This window comes from Lissotriton vulgaris, chromosome 1_2 (genome assembly GCF_964263255.1).
Source record: "Lissotriton vulgaris chromosome 1_2, aLisVul1.2, whole genome shotgun sequence".
Taxonomy (NCBI): Eukaryota; Metazoa; Chordata; class Amphibia; order Caudata; family Salamandridae; genus Lissotriton; species Lissotriton vulgaris.
In genome coordinates, this window is record NC_141686.1 from 175,350,183 (window position 1) to 175,376,375 (window position 26,193).

Consider the following 26,193-nt stretch of genomic DNA (forward strand, 5'->3'; position numbering starts at 1 on the left):
GTCGGCATCAGTCTTCTGGTTCCTCCTCAGGTAAGAGGCATGAGAGGTCTGAGCGGCATCATCGCTCCTCCGACCGCCCGCGACACTTGCCTGACCCGGCCGGGGTTTTGGGTGGCACCACCCACGCGGCTCCGCAGAAGTTGCTAGCGCCGCATCCTGCCCCACACCTTCGGGTCCCTGAGCAAGATGCGAAGCGGGAGGAGATCGAGCAGTACCTCATGGCCATGAGGTCGCTCTCTACTCCACCGGGCCCCACGGCGCCTTCGGACCCTAGCGGGTCGGGTGCTTCGGCACCGACGCCGGCGGCGGTTTCGGCCCCGGCACCACCGGCGACTTCTGTCCCGGCGCCGCAGGCCCCGGCGGATCCGGATCCGGGTCGACGCCGGTCGACCTTACGACCTCGCCGGCGCCGTCCCCAAGGGTGTCGCCACCTACGCCGACTTAGGTCGGCGCCGGCCCCAGTCCTTCTATCGATCCCGTTCAGCCGTCGACACGGCCCCGTTGGGCGGCGTACGAGACAGCTGTGGGTACATTCTACTTTAACGAATGGGCAACCAATTGTTGATCCTGGCTACCAGGCATTGGGTGACGAAGAGGACTGGGAGGGGTCTGAGGACCCTCTGACACGGGAGCGTCAGGACCAAGCGGACTGGACAGAGGAGCTTGGGGAGGCCAGCGGCCTGGATCTCTCTCCAGACACTGGTTTTGTCTCCCCTCCTACCGTGGCTACGGAGGAGGGGGCAGCCTATAGCGTAGTTCTGCTGCGGGCGGCTAAGGCCTTAAACCTTCAGCGGCCGTGAGGACTAATCTCCTCACCGAGGTCCTCAAACCGCAGTCAAGCTCGGTCGAGCCTCTGCTGCAAGCCACACGCCGCAACAGAATCTTCAGCGCGGTGGCGGCCGTGGAAACCGCCGGGGAGGCGGTCGGGGTCAAAGGCGAGGCCAGTCCGCTCACGCAGCATCCGCCTCAAAACCTTCCTAGTCCGAGTTTTCAGGCCCATGTGATGCCAGTGGGGGGCAGGGTCCGCCATCACCTCTTCCACTGGCGCACAGTCACATCGGACAGGTGGGTGCTGCAAATCGTCCGAAGGGGCTACTCCCTCCACTTCGAGGCGACCCCTCCAGCCATGCCACCGCAGTACCACCGCGTGTCAGGGGACCACTTGCGACTTCTGCAGCAGGAAGTTACGTCCCTCTTGGCCAAGGGGGCCATCGAGCGCGTTCCTGGGCCAGAAGTAGGGTGTGGTTGCTACTCCCACTACTTTCTGGTACACAAGAAGGGCAAAGGGGGCCTACGCCCTATCTTGGACCTACGGAACGTCAAAGGCTTCCTCCGGAAGGAGAAGTTCAAGATGTTGACTTTGGCTCAGGTCTTGGCTGCCCTAGACCCGCAAGACTGGATGGTGGCGTTGGACTTGCAGGACGCCTACTTTCACATCCCCGTCCTGCCAGCCCACCGACGTTACCTGCGGTTCACGGTAGGCCTTGAGCACTTTCAGTTCACCGTGCTCCCCTTTGGCCTTACCAGCGCCCCACGGGTGTTCACGAAAGTGATTGCGGTGGTCGCAGCTCATCTGCGCAGGTTAGGGGTTTCAGTCTTCCCCTACCTCGACGACTGGTTGTTGAAGGCGGGCTCGCCCCAAACAGTCGTCAACCACCTCCAGATTATGGCGGATCTCCTGCACCTGTTGGGGTTTTCCATCAACATGCCGAAATCACACCTGTGCCCCTCCCAAAAGCTCCTCTTCATCGGAGCTGTTCTGGACTCGGCGCAGTTTCGGGTTTATCCTCCCGAGCAGCGAGTCCGGGATATTCAGGCTCTGATTCCGATCTTTCAGCCTTTATCCCGGGTTTTCCATCAGGTTGACGCTGCGGCTCCTGGGCTGATGGCTTCCTGCATCCTTCTGGTGCATCACGCCCGGTGGCGGATGCGGGCTCTGCAGTGGGACCTAAAGTTTCAGTGGGCCCAGCATCAGGGCAACCTGTCCGACCATGTCCTGATCTTGGAGGGCGCTGCGAGACAGCTGCAGTGGTGGCTCACGGACCGCGATTGGGTCAACGGCAGATCCCTCTCCCTTCCCCAACCGGAGCACGTGGTTGTGACGCACGCGTCCCTCCAGGGCTGTGGAGGCCACATGGGAGAGGCAGAGATCAGAGGCCTCTGGTCTCCGGCGGAGTCCCAGCTCCATATCAACCTTCTGGAGCCTCGGGCGATTCGTCTGGCACTGAAAGCATTCCTCCCCTCTGTCCGAGGGAGTGCAGTGCAGGTGTTCACGGACAACACCACTGCCATGTGGTACTGCAACAAACAGGGCGGTGTGGGGTCCTGGGCCCTCTATCAAGAGGCTCTGTGGCTCTGGCAGTGGCTGGAACATCAGGGCGTGACCCTGGTGGTTCAACACCTGGCAGGTTCTCTGATCGCCAGGGCGGACGAACTCAGCCGACTGTGCTCGTTGGAACACGAATGGCGTCTGAACTCGGAAGTGGCGCAAGGCATCTTTCTGCAGTGGGGAGAGCCTTGGTTAGATCTATTCACCACCGAAGAGAACGTGCAATGTCATCAGTTCTGCGCGTTGGAATTTCCAAGGCGGCACTCGCTCGGCGACGCATTTCGTCGCGAGTGGAGTTGGGGTCTGTTATACGCCTTTCCGCCTATACCACTTCTGCCCAGAGTGCTGAAGAAGATCAGGCGCGACCGGGCCCAAGTCATCCTTGTGGCTCCGGACTGGGCTCGAAGGTTCTGGTATCCCGAGCTACTCAATATGTCAGTCGGTCCCCCGATCAGTCTGCCTCTTCAGGAGGACCTTCTGTCGCAGCAGCAGGGGACGGTCCTCCACCCGTACCTGTCCAGTCTCCACCTCCATGCTTGGAGATTGAGCGGCGGCAGTTGAGGCCATTTGACTTGCCTCCTGAAGTTTGTACTGTTATTCTGGCAGCCTGGCGGTCCTCCACTAATTCGGTTTACGCCTGCCGGTGGAACAAATTTGTGGTATGGTGCACAGCAAAGGCTGTGAATCCCCTTTCTGCCCCTCTTTCTGCAGTTCTTCCCTTCCTTCTTTATCTTGCCCAGCAGGGCTCTGCTCTGGGCACTAGTATCAAGGGCTACCTTTCTGCCCTTTCGGCCTTCCTAAGGCTGCCTGATCAACCTTCTTTGTTCAAGTCCCCTATAGTAACTCGTTTTCTGAAGGGCAGCTCGCACATGTTTCCACCTGTTACTTTTGTGATGCCTCAGTAGGACTTGAACCTGGTTCTTACTTTCCATATGTGCGCTCACTTTGAGCCGCTTCACTCTTGTCCTCTCCGTCTTCTCACCTTGAAGACAGCTTTCCTGGTTGCCATCACTTCTGCCAGGAGAGTGAGTGAGCTCCAGGCTCTATCTTGCAAACCCCCTTTCCTGTCTGTGCATCCGGACAAAGTGGTGCTGCGTACAAAACCATCTTTCCTGCCCAAAGTAGTCTCTGCTTTCCTCATCGGGCAGTCCATCACTTTGCCCGCCTTCTTCCCGCCTCCGCATCCTTCCAAGGATGAAGAGCGGGTCCATCGTCTGGACCCAAAACGTGCGCTTTCAATTTATATGGATCGCACACGCCAGTTCCGGGTGGATGACTAACTCTTTGTTGGCTACGTGGGTGCGAAGAAAGAACGGGCGGTGCATAAGCGGACCATCTCTCGGTGGGTCGTTCTATGCATCAAGACGTGCTACTCCTTGGCTAGAAAGGAGCCTCCAGATGGGCTGCGAGCCCATTCCACTCGGACCACGGCGGCTACTACTGCCCTGAGTCGGGGAGTCCCCCTGCATGACATTTGCCAGGCGGCTACGTGGGCCTCGCTGCACACCGTTGCAAGGCACTACTGCCTAGACAGCCAAGTCCGGAGGGATGGCTTCTTTGGCCGTTCCGTCCTCCAGGACTTTCTGGTGTGAGTATTGGTTCGCAGACCCACTACCGAGGTTGGTATTGCTGGGGTATCTATTCTAAGGTAAGGAATCTAATACTAACCTGTTTCTTTCAGATGAACAAGTTACTTACCTTCGGTAACGATATATCTGTAAGAAACAGTAGTTAGTATTAGATTCCTTACCGCTCCACCCATCCTCCCCGTTCTGCGAACTGATACCTAGGGTTAAGGTCATCCCCTTTCAGGGCCCTAGTTTTTTGGCACCAGTGTTGGTTCTAGCATGGCTCTGCGTATCTGGCGCGGAAAAGCTGTGTCTAAGAACTAACGTCAGCGCGCATGGGCGGCATCTAAGTACTCCGACGACGTCATTCCGGCGCAGACGACGCCGACGACGGACGCGGAGCCAGAGACGACGCCTAACGACGTGCAGGGGTATTGCTACTCAAAAATTTCCGGATCCAGTCTGACGCCTGGGGATATCCTAAGGTAAGGAATCTAACACTAACTACTGTTTCTTACAGATATATCGTTACCGAAGGTAAGTAACTTGTTCATTAGGTTAATTGGTGATAGATGATAAGATTCTAGATTAAGGCAATATAGCCAACTCTACCTGTCATGGCCCTTGATGCAGTAGAACAGGTAAAAAAAGGTGTAACTCCGGGAAGAACCTATGTATATATCTGCCTCTAGTGAAAGGGAGGATTTGTGCAGTATAAGTTCTTAGTGGAAAGTCACCCTAAATGTACAGAGGTCAATTTCATGGAATCGAAGACCAGCAAATCTCATCATTGAGCCCATCACTTTAGTTATGTAATCTATAGTTCCATTTCTGTTCTCTGATAAACAGATAGTTTAGCAATAATAGTGACTGAAAGTACTATGTTCGGTTTTTCTAGGACTGTCTACTGTAATTTGTCTACTGAATCTACTAATGTATAAAAAGATTAGTCAATTTAGTGGCCTGTGTCCTACATCTAATCGTACTTTTATGTTCAGTGTTTCGAGTTTTTACTTCGGGTGTTGTCATACCAACATACTAGCGCCCGCACAGCCACGTAATGAAGTAGACTAGTCTTTCACTGTCACCAATTGTGGCTGCCTCGGCTTCGACGGGGCATTGGTCCCAATGTCTATGTGAGTGGTGTGCGTTATTTGGGGCCACAAGGAAAATGTCCTTTTACTGGCGGTAAACCCCAAAGTGTGTCTTGTATTTTAGCAATTGTTGTCATTGGTCTTGTGTTTACCAGCTTGTCCTTTAGATTACACCGAACCCCTTCTCGGTGGCTTCGGAAGCATAAGATCAAGGAGTGCTTTCCGTTTTTTATTTCTGGCTTTCTTGGCACGTGTTCGCATAAGCGGGGAAGGGTACTGTCTCTCTGTCAGTTGAGTAGACCGAGCATGTTCTTGTACTTCTGGACATGAGAGCAGTTGCGCCGAAGCTGCAAAAACTGGCCAAAAGGAAGATTGCCTCTGAATGACTATTATGAGACAGTAGAGCATTACATGCCTTGGGTTTCTTGTACAGTTCAGTTTCTAGAGACCCGGCCGCTGGATATTTAAGAAGATCCAGAAAGGTGAGTCATTCTTTTCTGTACTCGCCGGTGATCCTCGAAAGGGATTGAGTGAATTCAGCCACTGATGGAAAGAAGTAATAGAGGTTACATCACCATGCCAGATGACAAAAAATCCTGAGTGTACCACTTCCACATGCATTGGTGGGAGTAATATGGGTTTCCAGGTGCAAGGACATGTTCTATATATAATGTTATAATTGGGGAGCTAATCCCTTGCTGGTCTTTAAATTTCCTATAGCCCTCCTTTTGTGTTTTAGCTGAAAATCCATCTTGTCAGACTAATTGGTTTTGCAAATTTTTTGCAGAGGCTACCGCCCTAGCTTTCAGTTCTTCCCTTCCTTGTCTTCACACCAGAGGATATTTTGATAGATCACTCTGTAATTTTGATCCAAGAAACCTGGTGGCCAAAGGCTTCATTGATGGTGTGCGGGATTATGAGAAGGGCAAGGGCTGCTTTAAGTCTTACTTCCTCATGTCAAAGAAAGACAGAGGCCTCAAGCGTATATTGGACCTTTCGGACATTGAATGTCTTTGTGAGGAAAGGCAAAGCCAGAATGCTCACTCTGGCTTTGATCCTTTCTACTGAATACCTGAAAACTAGATGGTGTCCTGCAGTCCCACAGACCTTGTCTGCTGTACAAGATGGGTTTGGAACACTATAGTTTGACTGTGGCTTTACCTCGTCCTCTCATGACCGAGATTGCAGCCTGTCTTTGGTTCTCCAAGATACATGTATTCACCTTGATTGATGACTGGCTGCTCAAGGCATGCTTGCCACAGTCAGTCGCAGACCACCTTGGACAGCATTATTCCATCTCCGTATGATTCTCCAGCAATGAGACTACGTCCCATCTGAGCTCTGTGCAGAGGATTCCCTTCATTGTGTCTGTCCTGAACACAGTGGCTCTCAAACCCTTTCTACTGTTGAAGCGAGCATGGACATTCAACATATGATCCTGACATTTCAGACTCAATCCCTAGTCTTGGTTAGGATGGTTCTGAAACTTCTACGCCTCCTACCTCATCCCAAATGGTGACAAGCAGACCCTTTTGCATGCTGCCAAACATCCACTAGTCTGACCTTAAGCAAGCCACTCAATCTTCCCCATCAAGTCAGTGTTAGTGATAGATAAGTAACTGCTGGGTTGAGGAGGTAGAGATTAGATACCTTGGGTCTCTGACGAGGAGCCAGCTCCCTATCATTCTTCTTGAGCCTTGGGTGATGTTCCTGGCCCTGAAAGCTTTCATGAAGGGGAGGTTGATTCAGATCATCATGGACAACATGACAGCTGTGTGGTACTGTAACACGCAATATCAAGTGGGGTCTTGGAACCTGTACCAGGAGGCCCTGCACTTTTGGAAATGGCTGGACCAGCAAAGCATATTTGTTAGTCAACTATCTTGTGGGGTCCTTGTAGGCTAGAGCAGAACTGAGCAGACGTTCACTTGTGGACAGTTAGTGCCCTCCCCTGGCTATATCTGTTCCAAAGTGTCAACACCTTTGCAAACTGAACTTTCCTCCAAGAATGTAATTAGGAGATGCATTCAGCCTGAAATGGGATACAGGACTGCTGTATGCGTTTTCCCTACTACCTCTTCTATCCCGAGCTGTGAGAAAATTCAGGATATACCGGACCAAAGTAATTTTAATAGCCTTCGACTGGGCTGGGATATTGTGGTATTCAGAGTCTGAGCATTCAGTCTCTGTTCTGGCTATTCCTTTGGAAAGACGGCCTTTTTCAGCAACAGGGCATGATCCTGCTCCCGAATCTCCTCAACCTAGGCCTTCATGTAAGTTGCAATTGAACAGCAAATGTTGCTTTTTTTTACTTGTTGGTTAACGGGCATCTGGATGCAAAATTTATATTTAAGTCTATCTATGCTGGGAGAAGTTTGTGGCCTGCTCTGGGGTCCACAATCTTGATTCCCTGCTGCACACACCTTCTCATGTCTTGTTTGTGTTGTTGTTTGCCCAGCAAAGCCTTGCAGTGAGCATGGTTAAAGGATATTTGTCAACCCTTCAGGCCGTATTATGTTTGCCTGATCAACCCACTCCTTAGCTCACCTTTTGTAAGTTGTTTTCTTATGGGCATGACCTGTGTCAATAACCCCCTACCCTGCCCAAAAGTTGCTTATCATAGCACAGTGGGACTTGAACCGGATCTTGACATTTATTATGTGAGCTAATGCACATCTGCTCTCTGTGACTCCTGGCACTTAAACTTGCCTTCCTTATCACCATTTTATGAGCACGTCTTGTGTGTGACCTGCAGTTACTTCCAGGGTGACCTCCATACACACATTTTTTCAGAAAAATTGGTCCCGAGTACTTGGGGAAACTTTCTGCTCAAGGTATTGTCACCTTTTCCCTTCAGCCAGTCGTTCGTTGTGCTTGTGTTGTCTGCTCCACCATACCCTTCGAAAAACGAAAAGAGGCTAGTGTTGGAGCTTCTATTTTGACTGTACAAGAGGTCGAATGGATGATTAGCTCTATGTAGGTTCTTCTGGAGCAAAGAAAGGGAAGACTTTGTAAAAGAGGATGCTATCAAGGCGCCTCATCCTCTGCATTAAAATCTGTATGCACTGGTTTATAAGCAACCCCCAGAAGGCCTGCTAGCTCATTCCACAAGAGGCAAGGCTGCTGCTTACCACAGCATTGGTGAGGGGTATGCTGGTTCTGGAAATTTTCCAGGTTGTGATGTGGGTGTCGGTACACAATTTCACAACGCATAATTGTCTGAACAACCATGTCTAATGTGAGGCCCATTTTGTTTGATTGGTTCTACAAGATTTTCCGATCGGAGTCCACTCCTCAGACCATCCAGCATTGGCAGGTATTGCTTTGGTATCTATTGTAAAGGTGAGGAATCTGTGGGAAGAAAGATCCAATAGAGCTACAAGTTATTTACCTATGTAATGCTCTTTCTGGTGAATAATATGAACAATCCTTTCTACAAGCAAGATTCACCTCTGACACAACCATTCCTTCCATTGTGAGAGTGCTTGACTATTTCATTTTCAACAGTGCAGAATGTAAGGGTGCAAATCTTGTCCGCTTTAAAATAGTCTTGCTCTTGATATTGGAACAGCCTTTGAGCACCGTACATATTGCAAGAAATTATTTTCATTGCTTTCGGTTTTCAAAAAAATGCTGAATTGAGAGCTGACTACCGCTCCCAATAGGGTGTTAAGAGAAATTAGGCAGGCAGGCCTACTGCAGCACTCCTTGTTCTGGATCACAGTCTAAAGGTTTGTTTAAAGTTGGTCTGATTTGTCAGTAACTTGTTAATAGCAGATTTCATTTTTACATCTATAAAATAAAAACTAGTAGAAAGCGATATGTAAAATGTTGCTTGGAGTAGAAGTGAACTATTAAGAGCTGCATAACGTGAGGAAACTAAAGGTGATTTGCGGTAGCAGCCATAGGCTTGCATATTGTTGTTTGAATGTGAGTAGTCTAGTATGTGCATCAGTGTAAAAATGTATAAAGTATATTATTCATCCGCTCTTTTACCACAGTACAAACCCCTGCAAGATGATATGAAGAAAGAGAAGCGGACTCGGATCCCTCAAAAGCCCAATTACAGTTTGAACCTATGGAGCATAATGAAGAACTGCATTGGAAAGGAGCTATCCAAGATCCCTATGCCGGTGAGTCATATTTCTGTGGCACATAATCTGTAGCATATAGAAACACAATGCCTCCATATCTAGAATAATTATTTTGGTTCCATATAGACAGATGAAGATTTCCATCAACCATGGTACATATGGTCTAGACCTATGTTTGTGTTTATATAGTTTGATCACTCTCTAGTTATACCTCAGTGTGGATGATCACACCTTTGGAGGTGCACTTTGTTCTGATGTATTATATATGCCTGCAGTCACAAATAGATGGGGAAGACCAGCGATGAGACTGAAGACTAGTTTGGTTCTCTGTGAGAAAGTGCCATCTTTCTTGCATGGTATGCCCCCACTTTTTGCTGAATTGCTGATGTGCTTTGACTGTGTGCCCTGGGCTCCTGCCAATCGGGTACCCAGGGCCTGTGTTCCTTCCCCAAAACGACATTGAAGCCTAAACCCAATTGGCATCCCTAGCCACATATCAGTCTCTGGTAGATTGTACCCTAAGTACCCTGGGCACTGTGACCAGAGAAGGCCCCTAAGGGCTGCAGCACTCATTGTGTCACCCTTAGAGACCCTGTACCCTGACACACACACTGCCTTTGCAGGCCGAGTGTCTTGGTGCAGAACAAAACAAAGAGTCGACATGGCACACATCCATGCGTGCCATGCCCACAAACACACTGCCCTGGCATCCCTGTCACCCCTCTAGCTGGGTGTCCTATGCCAGTGGTGTGGGTACAGGTACATGAGCTCTGTACTCCTACAGTACCCAGATCCATTCCTGGGCACTGTAAGTGCAGTGCTGCCATTAAGAGTATGTGGTGCTGGGAGGTTGTCATTACGAACTCCACAGCACCATGATGGCTACACTGAAGACTGAGAAGTTTCGTATCAAACTTCTCAACACATTAAACCCACACTGATGCCAGAGTGGAATTTAATGTCACATGCACAACAGAGGGCAACTTAGAGTTGCCCCTGAAACTAACCCACGACCCGTGTCCTAAATGAGAGGCTGCTTAGGCTGCCACCCAGCAGACCTATTGCTGGACCCCTGGGTAGAGAGCCATCTGCTCTTATGGGCCTGCAACAATGCACATCCTCAGGAGAGGTGCTAGGCCTCCTCAGCCAGGATGGGCCGGGGAAGCTTCAAAGGCATGCCACCTTTGTGAGCCTCTCCAGACCACTTGCTGTACTCAGCAACTGGTCCCCACCGGTTCTGGCCCCCCCTCGGGCGGGAAGACTGGCGGGAAAACCCAAGGGAGGATAGGGGGTGTGCCAGCCTCTGCCAACCCCACACCTCAGGTGGGGGAGGAGAGGTGAAGCTCAACTCCGGGCTCTCGCCATCTTGAGAATGGGAGGTCCTACCCAATCAGGACTAGGGTCCTGCCCCTCTCCCACTGGAGAGTGGCAGAATGTTATTTTATGTTATGTTATGTTAACTGGTGTTTTGTTAAGCGCTCAGCTACTCAAGCAGAGTGTCCCGGCGCTATCAGAACCAGCACAGCATAACCCCGACGGAGGGGGGAGATTATTGGCGGAACAGCCACGTTTTGAGCTCTTTTCTAAAGGACAGTAAGCTCTCACTCTTTCTTAATGACAGTGGCAGGGCATTCCAGGCCCGGGGCACCAGATATTTAGAAGATCAGCCTCCGGTCCGAGCACGCCTAATTGCTGGGACCATGGTCTGTGACAATGACGGCGAGCGTAAGGCTCTAGACGGATGGTGAAAACCAATTCTCTTCCTTAGGTAAAGTGCACCGGTGCCGTAGAGTGCCTTAAACGCGGTGGTGAGAGCCTTAAACTCAATGCGTTTCCGAATTGGCAACCAGTGGAGAGACTTCAGCAAACCCGCAGCATGGGAACTACGGCTGAGGCCTAAAATTGCCCGTGCCACCGAGTTCTGCACCACCTGCAAACGCGATAGAAGGTACTCAGGAAGACCAAGGTAGAGCACGTTAGCATAGTCAAGCCTTGATCCCACCAAGGCTTGTACCGTGGTTTTCCTGTGGTCAATGGAAAGAAAAGGGAGGAATTTCCTTAGCGTTTTTAGTATCCCAAAGCACTGTCCAACCAGGCCCAGAATCTGTGGTTTAAGAGTAAGACAGTTTTCCATCTTAACTCCAAGATTCTTAGCCGCCATGGTGTCGGCGGAAGGTGGAAACATACCCGCCGGCCACCAGGACTTCCAACCCGGGTCCCGACGACAACCAAAGAAAAGAACCTCAGATTTGTCTGAGTTGCACTTTAGCTGGTTAAGTTGAAACCGGGCAAAAACCGCACCCAGACAGCTCTTAATGCGATCCCCATCAAAGTCCATGTTTTTTCCGCAGGTGAAGAGAAGCTGGGTGTCATCAGCGTAAGAGACTAACTGGGCGCCAAATGACTTGACTAGTGTCCCCAAAGGGGACATATGAATGTTGAAGAGAGTGGGGCTTAAAATCGACCCTTGGGGGACTCCCACCTCCAGAGCCGGCACTGCAGCCGAGTACGGAGGGGCCCAGACTGCCTGTTGTCGGTTGGAAAGAAAAGACTCAAACCATCTGAACACCGTTCCCCAGACACCAATCTCCAAGAGTCTTGCCAGGAGTCGGTCATGGGGAACGGTGTCAAACGCCGCCAGAAGATCTAACAGCACCAGCATTGCTTTCCCTCAAATGTCCAGGACCTCCTTGATAGCCCCCGACACCTCCAACAGTGCAGATTCAGTACTCCTATTCGCCCGGAAGCCGGACTGAGTATGATGCAGGACACCATGTGACTCTACAAAGTCAGAGAGAACTGCCTGCACATGCTTTTCCGCAACCTTAGCCAGGACCGGGAGCAGAGAGATAGGCCGATAATTTGCGTTGATGCTAGTGTCCAGAGACGGCTTTTTTAAAGGAGGGAGAACCAACGCCGGTTTCCATACTGGAGGCACTACCCGTGTCTCCAAGGAGCGATTTAGAATCGGGTTGATCATAGGGTTGATGACATATGCCATTTTAGCTAGAAACTTAGCGGGACAGGGGTCCAGCGGGGAGCCAGATCTCATTTTAGATAAAAATTCTAAAGAAGCTTGCGGCTCAATGGGAGGAAAATTCGACAGACTAGGCTGTCCCGCGGCAGACACAGAGGAGAGGGGACCTGGATTAGACACTCCCACTATCACTGCAGGTGGAAAAGTTGCCTGAATGCTTTTGAGCTTATTAGCAAAAAAACATGCCAGTTGGGTAACCCAAGGTTACGAAAATGAGCACTTAGGAGTAATGGAGGCCGCAATGTAAATTCCTTTACAATCACGAAGATTTCTTTGCTGGTGTTGGTGGCCACCTCAATCCTCCTGGCAAAGTAAACTTTCTTTTCCAAGTAGATTTCCTTGTGATAGGCCTTAATGCAACGCCTGTAGGCCTCCTTCAGTGGTTCCAGATAGTTTGATCGGCGTGCTCTTTCGGCCTTCTTACAAAGCCTACGACTGGTATTGAGCGCTGGCATAAACCATGGTGCCGAAGCACGAGTAGAGATCTTAAGAGCTCGCTCAGGCGGTGCTAATTCCCACAAGCAACGCGTAAGCCACGTTTGGAAGAGAGCAAGATCCTCCTCTATGTCGCCTGACGAAGAGCAAGGGTGTATCGACAGATATTGTTTAATCATATCCGGTGACACTCGATGGAAGGCGCGGGGTATCTGGGGCTGACACCCATTGTCTCTGATGGTAGAGCTGGTTTTGTACTGAATATCAAAGGTCATCAGCATATGGCCAGACCACAGCACTGGTTGAGGGGGGGGGGGGGGGGGGGGGGGAGCAACTGCAATAGGAGTAGTGGAAAAGATTTGGTCCAACGTATGCCTCTTGTCGTGGGTGGGGCACGCCAAATAAGGCGACAGGCCGAAAGGTTTATCTGTGTCTAAAAGCTTGATGGTATCAGCAGCATCCGCTACATCAAAGTGGATGTTAAAATCGCCTAAGAGTACGCAGTGTTTAAACTGCACACTCATTGCCGAAATCACTGAGTAGAGCCCCTCGTGACAGGACCCGGGGGCCTGTAGACCAGCAGTCCCGCGCAGGATTGGGCGGGAGAAAATGTCAGGCAGAATCCCAACGCTTCTGCCCCATGAATGTCTTCGGTTGGTACCATGGAACATTCAAAGCGTCTGTCTATCACCAGTGCCACTCCACCGCCTTTGCCCAAGCCCCGATCTTTCCTCAACATGAAATAGTTAGGAGGCAGGGCGTTGGCGATATCCGGACCAGACGCCTAGCCGAGCCAAGTTTCCGTCCGGAAGAGGCAATCCGGTTTGGATTCTGATAATAAATTAAACAAATCCTGAGCATGTTTGCTCACAGACCAAGTGTTCAAAAGGGCACAGCTGAAAGTACGTACCGAAGGTCCCAGCCCATGCATCGGATCACCATAGTGCCCTGGCTCCTCGGGGGCCCTCTCCGACGAAACTTTGTTCAATGACCACCCACATCCGGCACAGTAAAAATTGCCCTTAAAACGCTGGCCCTGAACTGTACATCCTCTATTGATGTATAGGGGATGTACTCACCCCAGGAAAGGGACCCATTGGTCCCTGACCGTTCCCTACCTGTAACGCCCCTACATTTAGTATTTAGGGGCACCCTGAACCTTTCTTACTCAGATCTAGATTCTGAAACTACAAAGAAGAACAAGAAGAAAGGAGACCTGCCGTGCAGCTGCTAACAAGAGGACCACACCAACTGACTTGGCCCCAGCCCTACCGGCCTGTTGACCCTCGAACCTGCTCCTGCTAAATCCCGACGTCTCCAGTGGTCAGCAACCTCGAAAACCTTAGAGGCCCTGACTGCCTTGCTCATCTAAAGACTGGGACTCCCACAAGCAATGGTTCTGCTCAAACATCTACAGCCCCTGGTGCCAGCAAGGAACCGCGAATCCAGCACACTCTGCACCCACGAAGCCCGGCCTGTGCCCGAGTGGACAAAGACCACAAGGACGTCCCCGGCAACTGTGACCAAGAATCCAGCACCCAAGGACCTCCCCCAACGCTACTGACGATGCCTGCAGCCTTAACTCCAGGGACTTCCCCAACCGCGACCAGTAGAGGGTAAGATTCCCTACGACAAAAGACACCCCTGCACCCGTTGCCCTGCGGCCCCCTGTGCCCAGCTCTTGGGTGCCTACCTAACCTACAGCTTCCCAACTTACCTCTCAAAAGTGGTGGTCGCACCTGATGAAACCCCTTCCCCGAGCCTGCAGCCTTTGTTCGTCTTGCAGCTTTCCCATCGAAATCCATTGGGCGCCCGACGGCCCAAAAGCACCCTGTACCCAGCCGCCCCAGTGTCGCTTGGAGTGCAACATCGCTTTTTTTCGACTTCCCCACTTGCCTTGAGCAAGTGACCAGGAGCCCTGCTCCCGCAGCCGAGTGGCCTGCCTGCTAACAGCCACCAACCAAAGGCCCCCTGCCCGCCGTAGGCTTAAATTTGGCCTACTCACTTTGCACCCGGCTGCCCCAGTGCTGCTGAGGGTGTAACTACGATACCAACCTAAACCTGGGAGATCCCGGAGTCTTGCCCCAGAACCTTAACTCTGCCAGTCGAGTACTTGCCTGAAAGCCGATAACTTAAATTTTCTCCATAGGGTAACATTGACTGGTTTTCATTTGGAAATTCTTCCAAGTGTTGAGTTTTAAAACTTTGAAATATTCACTAAAAATTATCCAAACAACAAACACGAAATTACTCACCTGTTACCAGGAGAGATCCCAGTGCTGGATTCAGGTACCCAGCACTGACCTGAAAAAGTAATATCAACTGTGATTTTCAGATAACTCGATTTTCCTTCATATGATAACATTGCCTGGTTTTTGCTAGAAATTCTTCTAAGTGTCGATTTATGCAACTTTTAAATATTCCTTACAAATCGCCGGTTTTACAAAAACGATTTCATTCAACTGTTTACAGGTGATGCACCACGGCTGAATCCAGGATCCAGCCTTGAGTAAGAAAAACATACGCAAAGTAACTGATATTGCATTTACTTAAAATTCCCATTGAGCTCAATGTTAATTTTGTGTTGAAGTTTGTGTTGCAGATTGCAACCTTTGTATCTATTGCATTTAAAAGTCTATTGTTCATTGAAATTATTCAACTGTAGCACCTCATTCTGAGAAAGTATTTTTATAAAAACCTGTGGTACTAAAATAAAGCAATTATATGTTTTTATATACAAAACAATTGGCCTAGAGTTCAGTTCTTGAGTGTGTGAGACCATTTGCTGACTCAGTGTGTACAACAAATGCTTTACACTGTCCTCTGATACTGCCTTATTGCTCGACCAAGCTACCACTTTAGAGAGTAAGGTTATATCTAACTTTAACCTCTGCCAAACCTCGTGAAACTGTTGGACTCCGTACACACTGTACCTTACTTTGGTGCAGTATATACAGAGACACTTTCTTGCATTCTCCACTAGTAGCATACATGTAGAGGATTCCACAGGCCCAGTACATCTGTAGTGGCTACAGTTGTGGAGAGTGGAATTTAATGTATTCTGGATGTTCATATGCTGTTTTAGCATTTCTTGTAGTACAACATTTTCTGACCAGCTTCTCCATTATATTGCCCTCTTTGCTTTAATTCCTGCCTTAAACCTAAAGTCTGTTTGATTTGTAGAAGATTGTTGTGCTTCACATGCTCCAGCACCCTTTTTCCTATGTTTTTTCAGGAGTAGTTAAGGTTGGAAATGATCCACTTGTTTTCAATTTTTCCTTTCTGAGACGTATAATGATGGTGTGCTTTAAGGGCAGTTGAAGTTTCCTACGAGAGTGGTGTGTTTACCATGCTTTTGGTATTGCTGTTAATTTTGTGGAAAATGGTTATGCTGGGCATGGTTTCATTTGTAAATGTGATGATTTTGAGTTCATATCTAGGCTTGTCCCTACATCCTTTACTAGGGTAATGAAGACAATTAAATAATCCTATGTTAGGCAGAGAGGGGAATCCGTTGGCCCGTGAGGCATCACTAAATAACTGGGATAGGAAAGGAAATAGAGGGTAACAGAAGAAGGAGGAAGGGGAGAAAAAAAGTGTGAAGAGTAGGAATTCAAAAGTATGTTGTGAGGGGATGGAGGGAAATTAGAGCTGGATCCTGTATAGTCATCAGCCCTCTAGCTAAGCAGGATCTTGGTCAGTGTGGGTCAAGCGCAGGACTCAAAGGTATGTGGGGCACATCAGTGCTCACAATTCGTCCGAGAGATAGTGGATACAAGGCGTCCACATCTTCTCGAAGGATGGTAGCGTTTGTGTCGATACTGCCGACAGCTTTTCCAGCCCCAATAGATCCCACAATTTGTGGAGCAAGGTCCTGAAGGTCGGGATCGTATCTGAGCCCCATTATACCGGTAGAAGCTGTTTTGCAGCTCCCAGCACTAAGGTGATAGGTTGCCCTTTAGTGGACCTTAAGGGATATGTTAAAGGGTTCAGGAGCCCCAGACGATGTAGTTGGGGAAATGGGGAATTACTGTCTCGTATATCACGTCTACAGCATCCAGCACTTCCTGCCCGAAGGATATGATTTTAGGACCCTGCCATATGAGTTAGTGTGCCTGTCTGTCCGCATTGCCACCAGCATGTGCTGTCCTCACCTACTTTCCAGCCTGCAATTTTTCCAGAGTGTAATACCTATAATGTGAAATGTTAAGGAACATTTCCTTACTAGATGTGCTGCGCGCTGAGGCGCAAACCCGATGCAATATGTCCCACCATTCTCCCATTTGTAAAAGTGCGTTTGCGCTCCTCTTCCCATCTGTGCTGTGCCAACGTTTTAGGTAACTCCTGTAGTATGACGAGGAAAGTGTAAATTTCAGACAGTAAACTTTTGTTGGAGAATCATGCAATGAGCCACTTTACGAATGGTGTGAGGGGTCTACTGGTGTGTGGGCGAATCAATATTTAGGATTACCCAGTTTCATAGAGTTATGTATTGCCAATGAGCTTTGGATGAGAGGCCATAACCCTGTTGTAGCTGAGCAAAATCCATTGAACCATCAACGCCAAAAAAGATCTCCCGCCCTTTTATAGTTGGCAGGGTGCCACCCGTTGGATAAGGCAGCCTGCAGTGTAGGGTGGAAGTCTGGATTCCCCAGCAATGGTGTCTAGGGGAAAATGGGAGTGGACTTCTGCGTTTGTACCTTGTTCCACACCCCTTTAGTGCCGTGGAGTATGGGGGGAAATATATACCCCTGGTGGTCGATGTACCTTTGATAGCCACGGTACCTTCCAAATATGCATGCACGCCACTGCTTGATCAATAAAGTACCAAAGTTTTTAAAAACAGTTCTGGGACCTCTCCACCATGTACCACAGATGTGCTGCTTGGTGATAACACACTAAGTGGGGGACTCCCAGACCTCCTGAATCAAAGATGCCTGTGCCTTTGCCATCCTCGCCTTTCTCTCATCCCAAATATGATTCTGTTGTTCATCCATTGTCTATGGAGGGGACTGGAGCGGCAGTGTCTGATGAAATACAGCGCCTTCGGTGAGAGCTTATTTATACGGTGCCAAGCGGCCTAACCACAACTGTCCATATCCCTTCCAGTCCTCACCCATACAGCGTAGTTACTTTCCACCGTTGCGCCGGGAGTGGGGTGTATTGGCAGCCCTAAGTATTTGAACACCTGCGTGGCCCAGGTGAATGGAAATCCTGCTTCCAGAGAGGCCCTGGCCCTTCAGGGATTTTGAGATTTAATAGCGATGATTTTTGAAGGTTAGTTTTAAACCCAGAGGCTCCTCCAAAAATCTCAAGGTCCCCCATGACTGCAGTCATAGACCGGTACGGGTTCGTTAAAGTGACCAGAATGTCATAAAACACTATTTTGTGGGACCTGTCCCCCAAGGCAACAATGGAGATCTGCGGGTTACCAAGGGGCCATTCAATAAAATGCTCCACATGGCTTCACTGACGGATACCTCTCACGTTAGTAAAGGCTCGGGACAGGACTCCGGTAACCCTCACCATTGACCTGGGGAAGGCATAGCTGCTCTAGATCCACCGGCTATTTCGTGGGCCAAGACCAAAACACACCAATACTGCTTGAAGGTATGGCCAGTGGACTCGATCGAACACCTTCTCTGTGTCTATAGTATGAGAAGGGCCGGGGTGTGGGATCGTTGTCTTATCTAGGAGGTGACAGAGTCATTTGGTGTTATCTCTGCAGCTCCTCTCGGGTATAAATCCCGTCTGATCCGGGTCCACCAAGCCCTGCATATAGGGGGCTAATCTATTGGCCAAGATGCCCATAAAGATCTTGGCGTCTACATTCACAAGGAAATAGGGCAGTACGAGGAGCAGCACTTTGGATCTCTCCCCAAATGGGGGATGACCGTGATTGTGGCCAGTTGCATTGTGGGTGTTAAGCAACCCAAAGAACTGAAAGCATTATAAAGCCTGGCTAACAGGTTCCCAAAGACTTTATAAAAATCTCCACTGAACCCATCATGACCTGGCGTTTTACCAGTCTAGAGGCCCTGTATTGCCATTGCTGACATCTTTGAGGGGGATCATGCCAGGGCTATTGACTCCAGGTATGTCTCAATGCAGTCAGCTTCAAGACTCTCTGCGGAATACAAGTTAGTATAGAAATATTCGAACTCCCGAGCGATAGGCCCTTCCTGATGGGGTTAGGGTACCATCAGTCCTCACCAACTCATCTAACATCTGTTGGATAGCCTGAGAGCGGAGATGATGGGCTAAAAGATGTCTTGCTTTGTTCCCTCCCGCATAGTACTTTTGCTTGACACGTAACACAGCATATTCTGCCCTATCCATGTCAATGGCTTTAAACTGTATACAGCCATAGTAAGTTGATGCCGGGATACCCGTGAACCTGTTCGTTTATGAGTCTCAAGCTTTTTAACTGTAGCCTAAGGCTGCATCCGTTTATTAAGTATTGCTGCAGGTGTTTCATTTGTGGCTAGAAAGGCGTTTAACGTGTATTTAATCTCTGCTAGTGTACTGTTATAAGTGATAACTTAGGCGTTGAGACGCCAATTGCGAGGGGACGGAGAAGTGGCAAGCATTGTGAACCGCAGAATAATAGGTGAGTGATAAGATAAGGCAGCCACCTCTGTCTACTGTGGAGGTAGCACGTGTGATGTGCACAGTGAGATAAGGAAATAGTCAAGACAAGTGTATGTTTGGTGTGCTGCCGAGGAAAAACTTAAGTCTTGGGTACTCAAGTGTGTTGCCATATATCCAACAGCCCCACTTCAATCAGCCATTGTTTAAAACCTGTGGATAAGGCCCCAGCCTTGCCCTGTCTCTGGGTGGACCTATCTGGGACATGTTTTAAGGGGCTGCTTAAGTCGGGGGCACAATTGTTGCTGCAGGTCCACTAGTAGCAGTTCATTTACCAGCCCTGGGTATATGGTCAGCCACTTAGCATGTTAGTAAGGACTAATAATTAAATTAAATATGCCAAGCAGGTGTAAGCCAATTTTACCATGTTGTTGGAAGTAAGGTTTGACACTAGCTAGCAGTGACAAAGTATGCAGTCCTAGAGCCAACAAAACTAAAGTAAAAAAAATAGGTGGGGTGAAGGCAAAAAGTTTAGGGGAATACAAGCCTAAGGTTGACTTTTCTAACACAACCTCTGTTACTTGTTTTGCTAATGCTATACTATATATAATGCCCATCTTTCTAACATGCATCTGAAAGTTTTGTAAGACTGTGGAGCAGCCAGTTGCATAATTGCTAAGAGGACTTTGGAGTCCACACTTTGATAGTACGAGGAGACACATTACATGGGGGAACTTGGGAGCATTAAAGTCTATTTTTGGAATAATTTCTGAAAAAAAAGATGAGGAGTTCAGACAATTGGATGTTCTTATTACTTTTGAAAGACATACAAGACAGAAGAATGGTTAGCCACATGCCAGGAACATCTGTACCATTGTGGAGGAGTGTGGCTCAATGGTTAGAGCGGCAGACCCTGATGCAGAGTTCTGGTCCGGGACCAGGGTTCAATTCCCGCCTCGGCGGGTCTTGGGCTCATAATTCCTCGGACCTGATTTCTCGCCTCGGTGCCTATTCTAATCATGGGTCCCACGCTGCAACTCTGGGCAATAGCTTGCTTAACCTCCACACCGGCCCCAACAGCGCTGTGGATGCCTGGCTTCACCCTGGGGGTGCCCAGGAGTGGACACTTCACAGGGAAAGCCAGGAGGGGTTCCACAGCGGTATGAGTAATAGCGCCAGGAAACCGCTTGGTGACAGTGCGCTCTACAAATACCTTGACATTTACATGCCAGTAGGGTTGGATAAAAGTACTATGTTACAAGACAGATTTACCTCTGAAAGGCTGGTAGTGCATATTAAGATTCAGTCACATGTCTTGCAAGTCTCCAAATATTAGAGATGGGTGTAATATTTCGGGATAACCTCTGAAAATATGAATGAGCAGGGTCAGAATAATTCAGATGTCTTTGTTGGACTGAATAGGCAATAAAGGTGGTGTGCAGTCAGACACGTCTGATACATCTCACTGATTCTGCCCCAGCTCTATTGCATTACATAATGAAAATAAAGTCTCTAGAAATTTTACAAACAAAAAATGCTATACGCATGGAGACCTTATGTCTACCGTAGGCCTAGTAACTTTATTCCGGAAGCAGTGTGTCTGCTAACAGTTTATTTTAATTTCAAAAGCAGTGCAAGTGTGGGGAAAAGTTTTCTGCTGCCAGATAGCAGCCTCACTGCTTCTTAGTAATCGAGCTTGGTGATGAAATAATTTAAAGCAAGGATAAAGTTTAAAGATTTGTCAATCAATCATTTGTAAAGCACACTACATACCCATGAGGGTTTCAAGGCGCTGGGGGGAGGCTAAGAGAGGGGGGGGGGGGGGGGAGCTACTGATCGAACAGCCAGGGGTTGAGTATCCTGCTGAAGGTCAGCAGGTCTTGGGTCTGTCGTAAGCTCAGTGGCAGGGTATTCCATGTCTTGGCGGCAAGGTGGGAGAAGGATCTCCCACTGGTGGTTGTTCTTCGGATGCGCGGTACGGTGGCTAGTGAGAGGTCGGCGGAGCGTAGTTGGCGGTTGGCGATGTAGAAGGAGAGTCGTCTGTTGAGCTGTTGAGGTAGGCTGGGACGGTCTTGTGGAGTGTCTTGTGTGCGTGGGGGAGGAGCTTGAAGGATATCCTCTTGTTGACGGGGAGCCAGTGCAGGTTTCTCAGGTGGGGGGTGATGTGGCCGTGGCGTGGTACGTTGAGGATCAGTCGTGCTGAGGCGTTTTGGATTCGTTGTAGTCGCTTGATGAGCTTGGTCGGGGCTCCCACGTAGAGGGCGTTTCCGTAGTCGAGTCTGCCGCTGACGAGAGCCTGGGTGACGGTCTTTCTTGTATCTGTCGGGATCCATCTGTAGATTTTGCGGAGCATGGGGAGGGTGTTGAAGCAGGAGGAGGAGACGGCGTTGACTTGCTTGTTCATTGAGAGCGTTGAGTCGAGGATGATTCCCAGGTTGCGTGCGTGGTCGGTGGGTGTCGTGGCTGCCCCCAGTGCCGTCTGCCACCCGGAGTCGTCCCAGGCTGAAGGGTTGGAGCCGAGGATGAGGACCTCCGTCTTGTCCGAGTTCAGCTTCTGACGGCTGGTCTTCATCCAGTCGGCGACGGCCTTCATTCCTTTGTGGAGATTGGCTTTGGCGGTGATGGTGTCCTTGGTGAGGGAGAGGATCAGGTAAGTGTTTTCGGCGTAGGAGATTATGTTGAGGTCGTGCGAGCGGGTCATGTAAATGTTGAACAGTGTGGGCTGAGGGAGGATCCCTGGGGTACGCCGCAGATGATCTCAGAGGCTTTGGAATAGAATGGGGGGAGGCGGACACTCTGGGTTCTGCCGGAGAGGAAGGAGGTGGTCCAGGCCAGAGCCTTGTCTCGGATCCCTGCGGCGTGAAGGCCTGCGCGTAGTGTGCGGTGGCAGATGGTGTGGAAGGCGGCGGAGAGGTCTAGTAGGATGAGTGCTGCGGTCTCGCTGTTGTCCAGCAGGGTCCTGATGTCGGTGGCTGCGATGAGGGCAGTCTCGGTGCTGTGGTTGCTGCGGAACCCTGACTGGGAAGGTTCCAGGATTCTGTTTTCTTTGAGGTATCGGGATAGCTGTCTGTTGACGGTTTTCTCGATGACCTTGGCCGGGAAAGGGAGCAGAGAGAAGGGCCGGAAGTTCTTGAGGTCTCTTGGGTCTGCCTTAGGTTTTTTGAGTAGGGCGTTGATCACGGCGTGTTTCCAGATCTCCGGGTCGCGGTCTCCATGGAGAGATTGATGACGTTGCACAGGTGGGGTGCGATGGAGCTGCTTGTACTGTTGAAGATGTGGTGCGGGAATGGGTTTGACGGAGAGCCGGAGTGGATTGTGCGCATGGTCTTGATGGTATCATCGATGCTCACGCTGGCCCAGGCTAGCAGGGGGTCGTGGTTGATGGTGTACGGAGGGTCTGTTGTGTTGCTGTCTGTTGGGGCTGTCTGGGTGTTGAAGCTGTCGTGGATGTCTGCTATCTTGTAGTGGAAGAAGGTGGCGAGGGCGTCGCACAGGGCTTGCGACGGCGGGATGTCGTTGGTGTTGGAGCTGGGGTTGGAGTGTTCCTTTCTCGATGTTGAAGAGCTCTTTGCTATTGTGATCTCTGTGGTGGTACAGTCTGTGTAAGGTAAAATAAAATTAGGGCCTTTTGGTGTAGGAAGCACATGTAAACCACAGACTTAACCTGTACGTTGGGGTTGAGAACAGAAGCGCAGACTGAAAAGGGGGTTTTGTATGTTTTATCGTTTATAATAGCAGTAACCTGGATAAGCTATAGGACTATTGCCATACGTTTTTATTGAAACAAAAGTGAGCCTGTTCATGCACAGAGTTCCTGTTGCCCTCTTCCGTGATAAACAAGGGCTGAGGAAAGGCATTGATTGCCTCTATGCACCAAAACTGATTGAGACAACAAACGCCAATATTTGTGTGGTTGTAGCCTTATGGGACAATTAAGGTGAGCATGCACTTAAGTTATGCCTGGGCTAGACTGGAAACAACCCGTTTAGATGCACACCATTTGGGTTGTTCCGGAGGACAACAGTAAGGCTCTTGGGAAAGATTTCTTGTGTGAACTTTCTCTTATTTTATTAGAGAACCCCGAGGGGGTGGGAAAGATGAGAAGGAGAATGCATATGTACACATTATGCCATTCGTAATCCAGTGGCTCTCGATTCACCATAGCAGGAAAAAAAATTAAGGTTAAAATAGAAGGAGAAAAATAAAAGGTAAAGAATGTTTTGTAATCTGGAAACACATAGTTCAAACGCATTGTGTATATACTTGATTCATGTAACAAATAGTATATGTAGACTGGAATAAACATGCAGAATTTCATGAATATAATTGTGCTACATAAAACTGTTAATAATTTACTCCCTGTCTCCTCTTTCTCTGTTTGTAGCTTCTCATTGATTTTTTGTTTTCTTGCTTCAGGTAAACTTCAACGAGCCTCTATCCATGCTACAGAGATTGACTGAAGACCTAGAGTATCATGAGCTACTGGATCGTGGAGCCAAGTGCGAAAGCTCCCTAGAGCAGCTCTGCTATGTTGCAGCCTTTACAGTCTCCTCTTACTCCACCACTGTCTTCCGCACCAGCAAGCCTTTCAACCCCCTTTTGGGGGAGACCTTTGAGCTGGACCGGCTGGAGGACAGTGGCTATAGGTCGCTCTGTGAACAGGTGAGTCAAATTCAAATTCAAAAAATTCAAAAAAGACTTTATTCGGTATATTTCAACCATAAAAGTGCATTAAAACATACAGTACATACATCAAATTTCATTATAAATCCAGATGATAAGAGAACTGTATACATTACATACAATAATTCATTCATTGGTCCAGACAAAGTCGCAGTTTAAGAGCCAATTTTAAAAATTCAAGAACTTGAAGGACACTATTACTGTATAGCAGTTGTAAATATAAAAAGGCTGGTCGTATCTGATTAAAATTCATTTTTTTTAAAAGAGCAATTAAAAAGCGTTTGCGAGGGAATTCATAAAATTTGCATAAAAACATAAAGTGCATCATGTCCTGTGGAGACTTTCCGTCGCAGCCACAGGACGAAGGATTTTTACAGAAGCTCTCCTTTCTAGGTCTGATAAGCAGATGTTGAAACTGGTTAAATCTGAATCTTGTTAGCAAGAACTTGTCGTGAGTACTGAAAGTGCCGAGTAGATAAGGCTCTGTTGTCAAACATGTTTTAACCATGATAAATTTCCTTACACTAACTTTTTGTAGCTCAACACCCTCCCTCTCAGCCTTCTTACGCTGAAAGAACACCTGCTTGACTAGATCAATGTCCGCCTTTCCAATTCCTGACGGGTGTTCAAACAGATCAGGGCGGCCCATCTCAGTAAAACATGTTTTTAAGTACTTCAGCCAGGGAGTACCTGACGCGTTCTCAAGAGCCATGAAGTCATTAACAATTAAATGTGTTAGGGGAATTTCTTCGCATAACCACATTTTCAGCCAACATAACAGAGGTTGTAGGGACAGGATATCGCTCAAATACCCCACTCCTGGTTCCTTATGTACCATGAAGTTGGAAGTGGAGGCCGGAACACACAAGAGCCGTTTGTAAAACAAATTTTCTGTGGTCTGAAGTTGTTCCCCAGCCATATAGCCCCAAAGCTCACTCCCGTATGCTGCGGTTGCTACAGATTTTGCGTCATATAGTTTAATCATAGCAGCCGTAGGTTTTTTACCAAGCTTTGACGCGAAATTAAAGATGGAGGCATTAACCTTAGACACATCACATTTTTTCTTAGCAAGTTGCGGGGCCCAAGATAATTTGGAGTCAAAAAGTACTCCTAGATAGGAGAATGTACTAGAAAATGGTGTAGCTACCTTATCTAGTTTGAAAGTGTATTGTCTCTTTGGCTGTTTCCCCACCTGCATAATGAAAGATTTGGAGTTGTTCACTAACAAATCTCTGTCTTCCATGAACTTTTTAAATGCATTAAGTAGCAATTGGAGGCCTTTTTCAGTTCTTGCTAAAAAACACCGCATCATCTGCGTATAACAGAACGGGGATGCTTCTTTCCCCCACTCTGGGACTATCTGATTTCACCTCCCGTAAAACACCATCCAGCTCATTTATATAAAAGTTAAAAAGGAAAGGGGCTAATATGCAGCCTTGCCGCACCCCCTTCCCAGTTCTAAAATCATCAGTTACTGACAGGCCTTGGCAATACCTTATATTTGCACTTGTATTGTTATGGAGGTCAACCAGAAAGTTTATAATGGCGTTGTCTACTCCCTTATCCCTCATGGACCCCCACAGCTTCCCCCTGTTGACACAGTCGAAAGCTGAGGATAGGTCCATGAAGGCCAAATGGACTGTGCCCTTTTGGACAATGGTATATTTACTGAGTATTAGAAAGAGATTCAAACATTGAGTTGTGGTCGAGCGGCCGTTACAAAAACCATATTGGGCGATAGACATAATATTGTTGTCCCGTGTCCACTCAGAGAGTCGCCGCAATACAATTCTCCCCACAAGTTTCGGCATGGAATTAATCAGGGAGATAGGCCTGTAGCAGAGGGGGCTATCCCTATCCCCCTTTTTAAATATAGGCACAATGGTGGAGAGCCCCCATGATGGCGGGCATCCCACCATTGCGGCTGCGTTGATAACCGCCACAATAATCGGGGCCCAGAAATTAGGATCCGATTTAAAGAGATCCGGGGGTATCCCATCAGGGCCTGGTGATTTGCCCGCTGTGAGCCCCTCTATTCCCACCAAAACCTCTCCAATACTAACATTCATACAAGGACCCCCTTTGGTGCATACAAAGGGTACCGCATTAGTTTCACATCCCCCGTACAATTGTTTCAAATGTGCAACCCATTCCTCTTTTGTTATAACACATTCTAACCCCTCCCCCGAGTCTTTCACCAGAAAGGGTTTCTTAAGCACCGCCCAAAATCTAGCACTATTTTTCAATGTTTGTGGTTCCAGGATCTCAGCCCAAGCCTCATTATTTAGTACCTCCTTTCTTGAAGCAATGACTGATGTATACTCTTTACGTGATCTCTGAACTAGTTCCTTGTTTCTTGGTTTTA

General features: G+C 48.7%; 1 protein-coding gene across 1 annotated transcript in view; it reads left to right on the forward strand.

Moving 5' to 3' along the window:
- OSBP (oxysterol binding protein) overlaps nt 1–26,193 on the forward strand; it is a 442,669-nt gene that overhangs the window by 265,448 nt on the left and 151,028 nt on the right. Inside the window, exons 7-8 of the mRNA XM_086953078.1 lie at nt 8,993–9,124; nt 23,562–23,807. Of these exons, the coding sequence (XP_086809204.1) occupies nt 8,993–9,124; nt 23,562–23,807 (378 nt within the window). The remainder of the gene's footprint in view (nt 1–8,992; nt 9,125–23,561; nt 23,808–26,193) is intronic.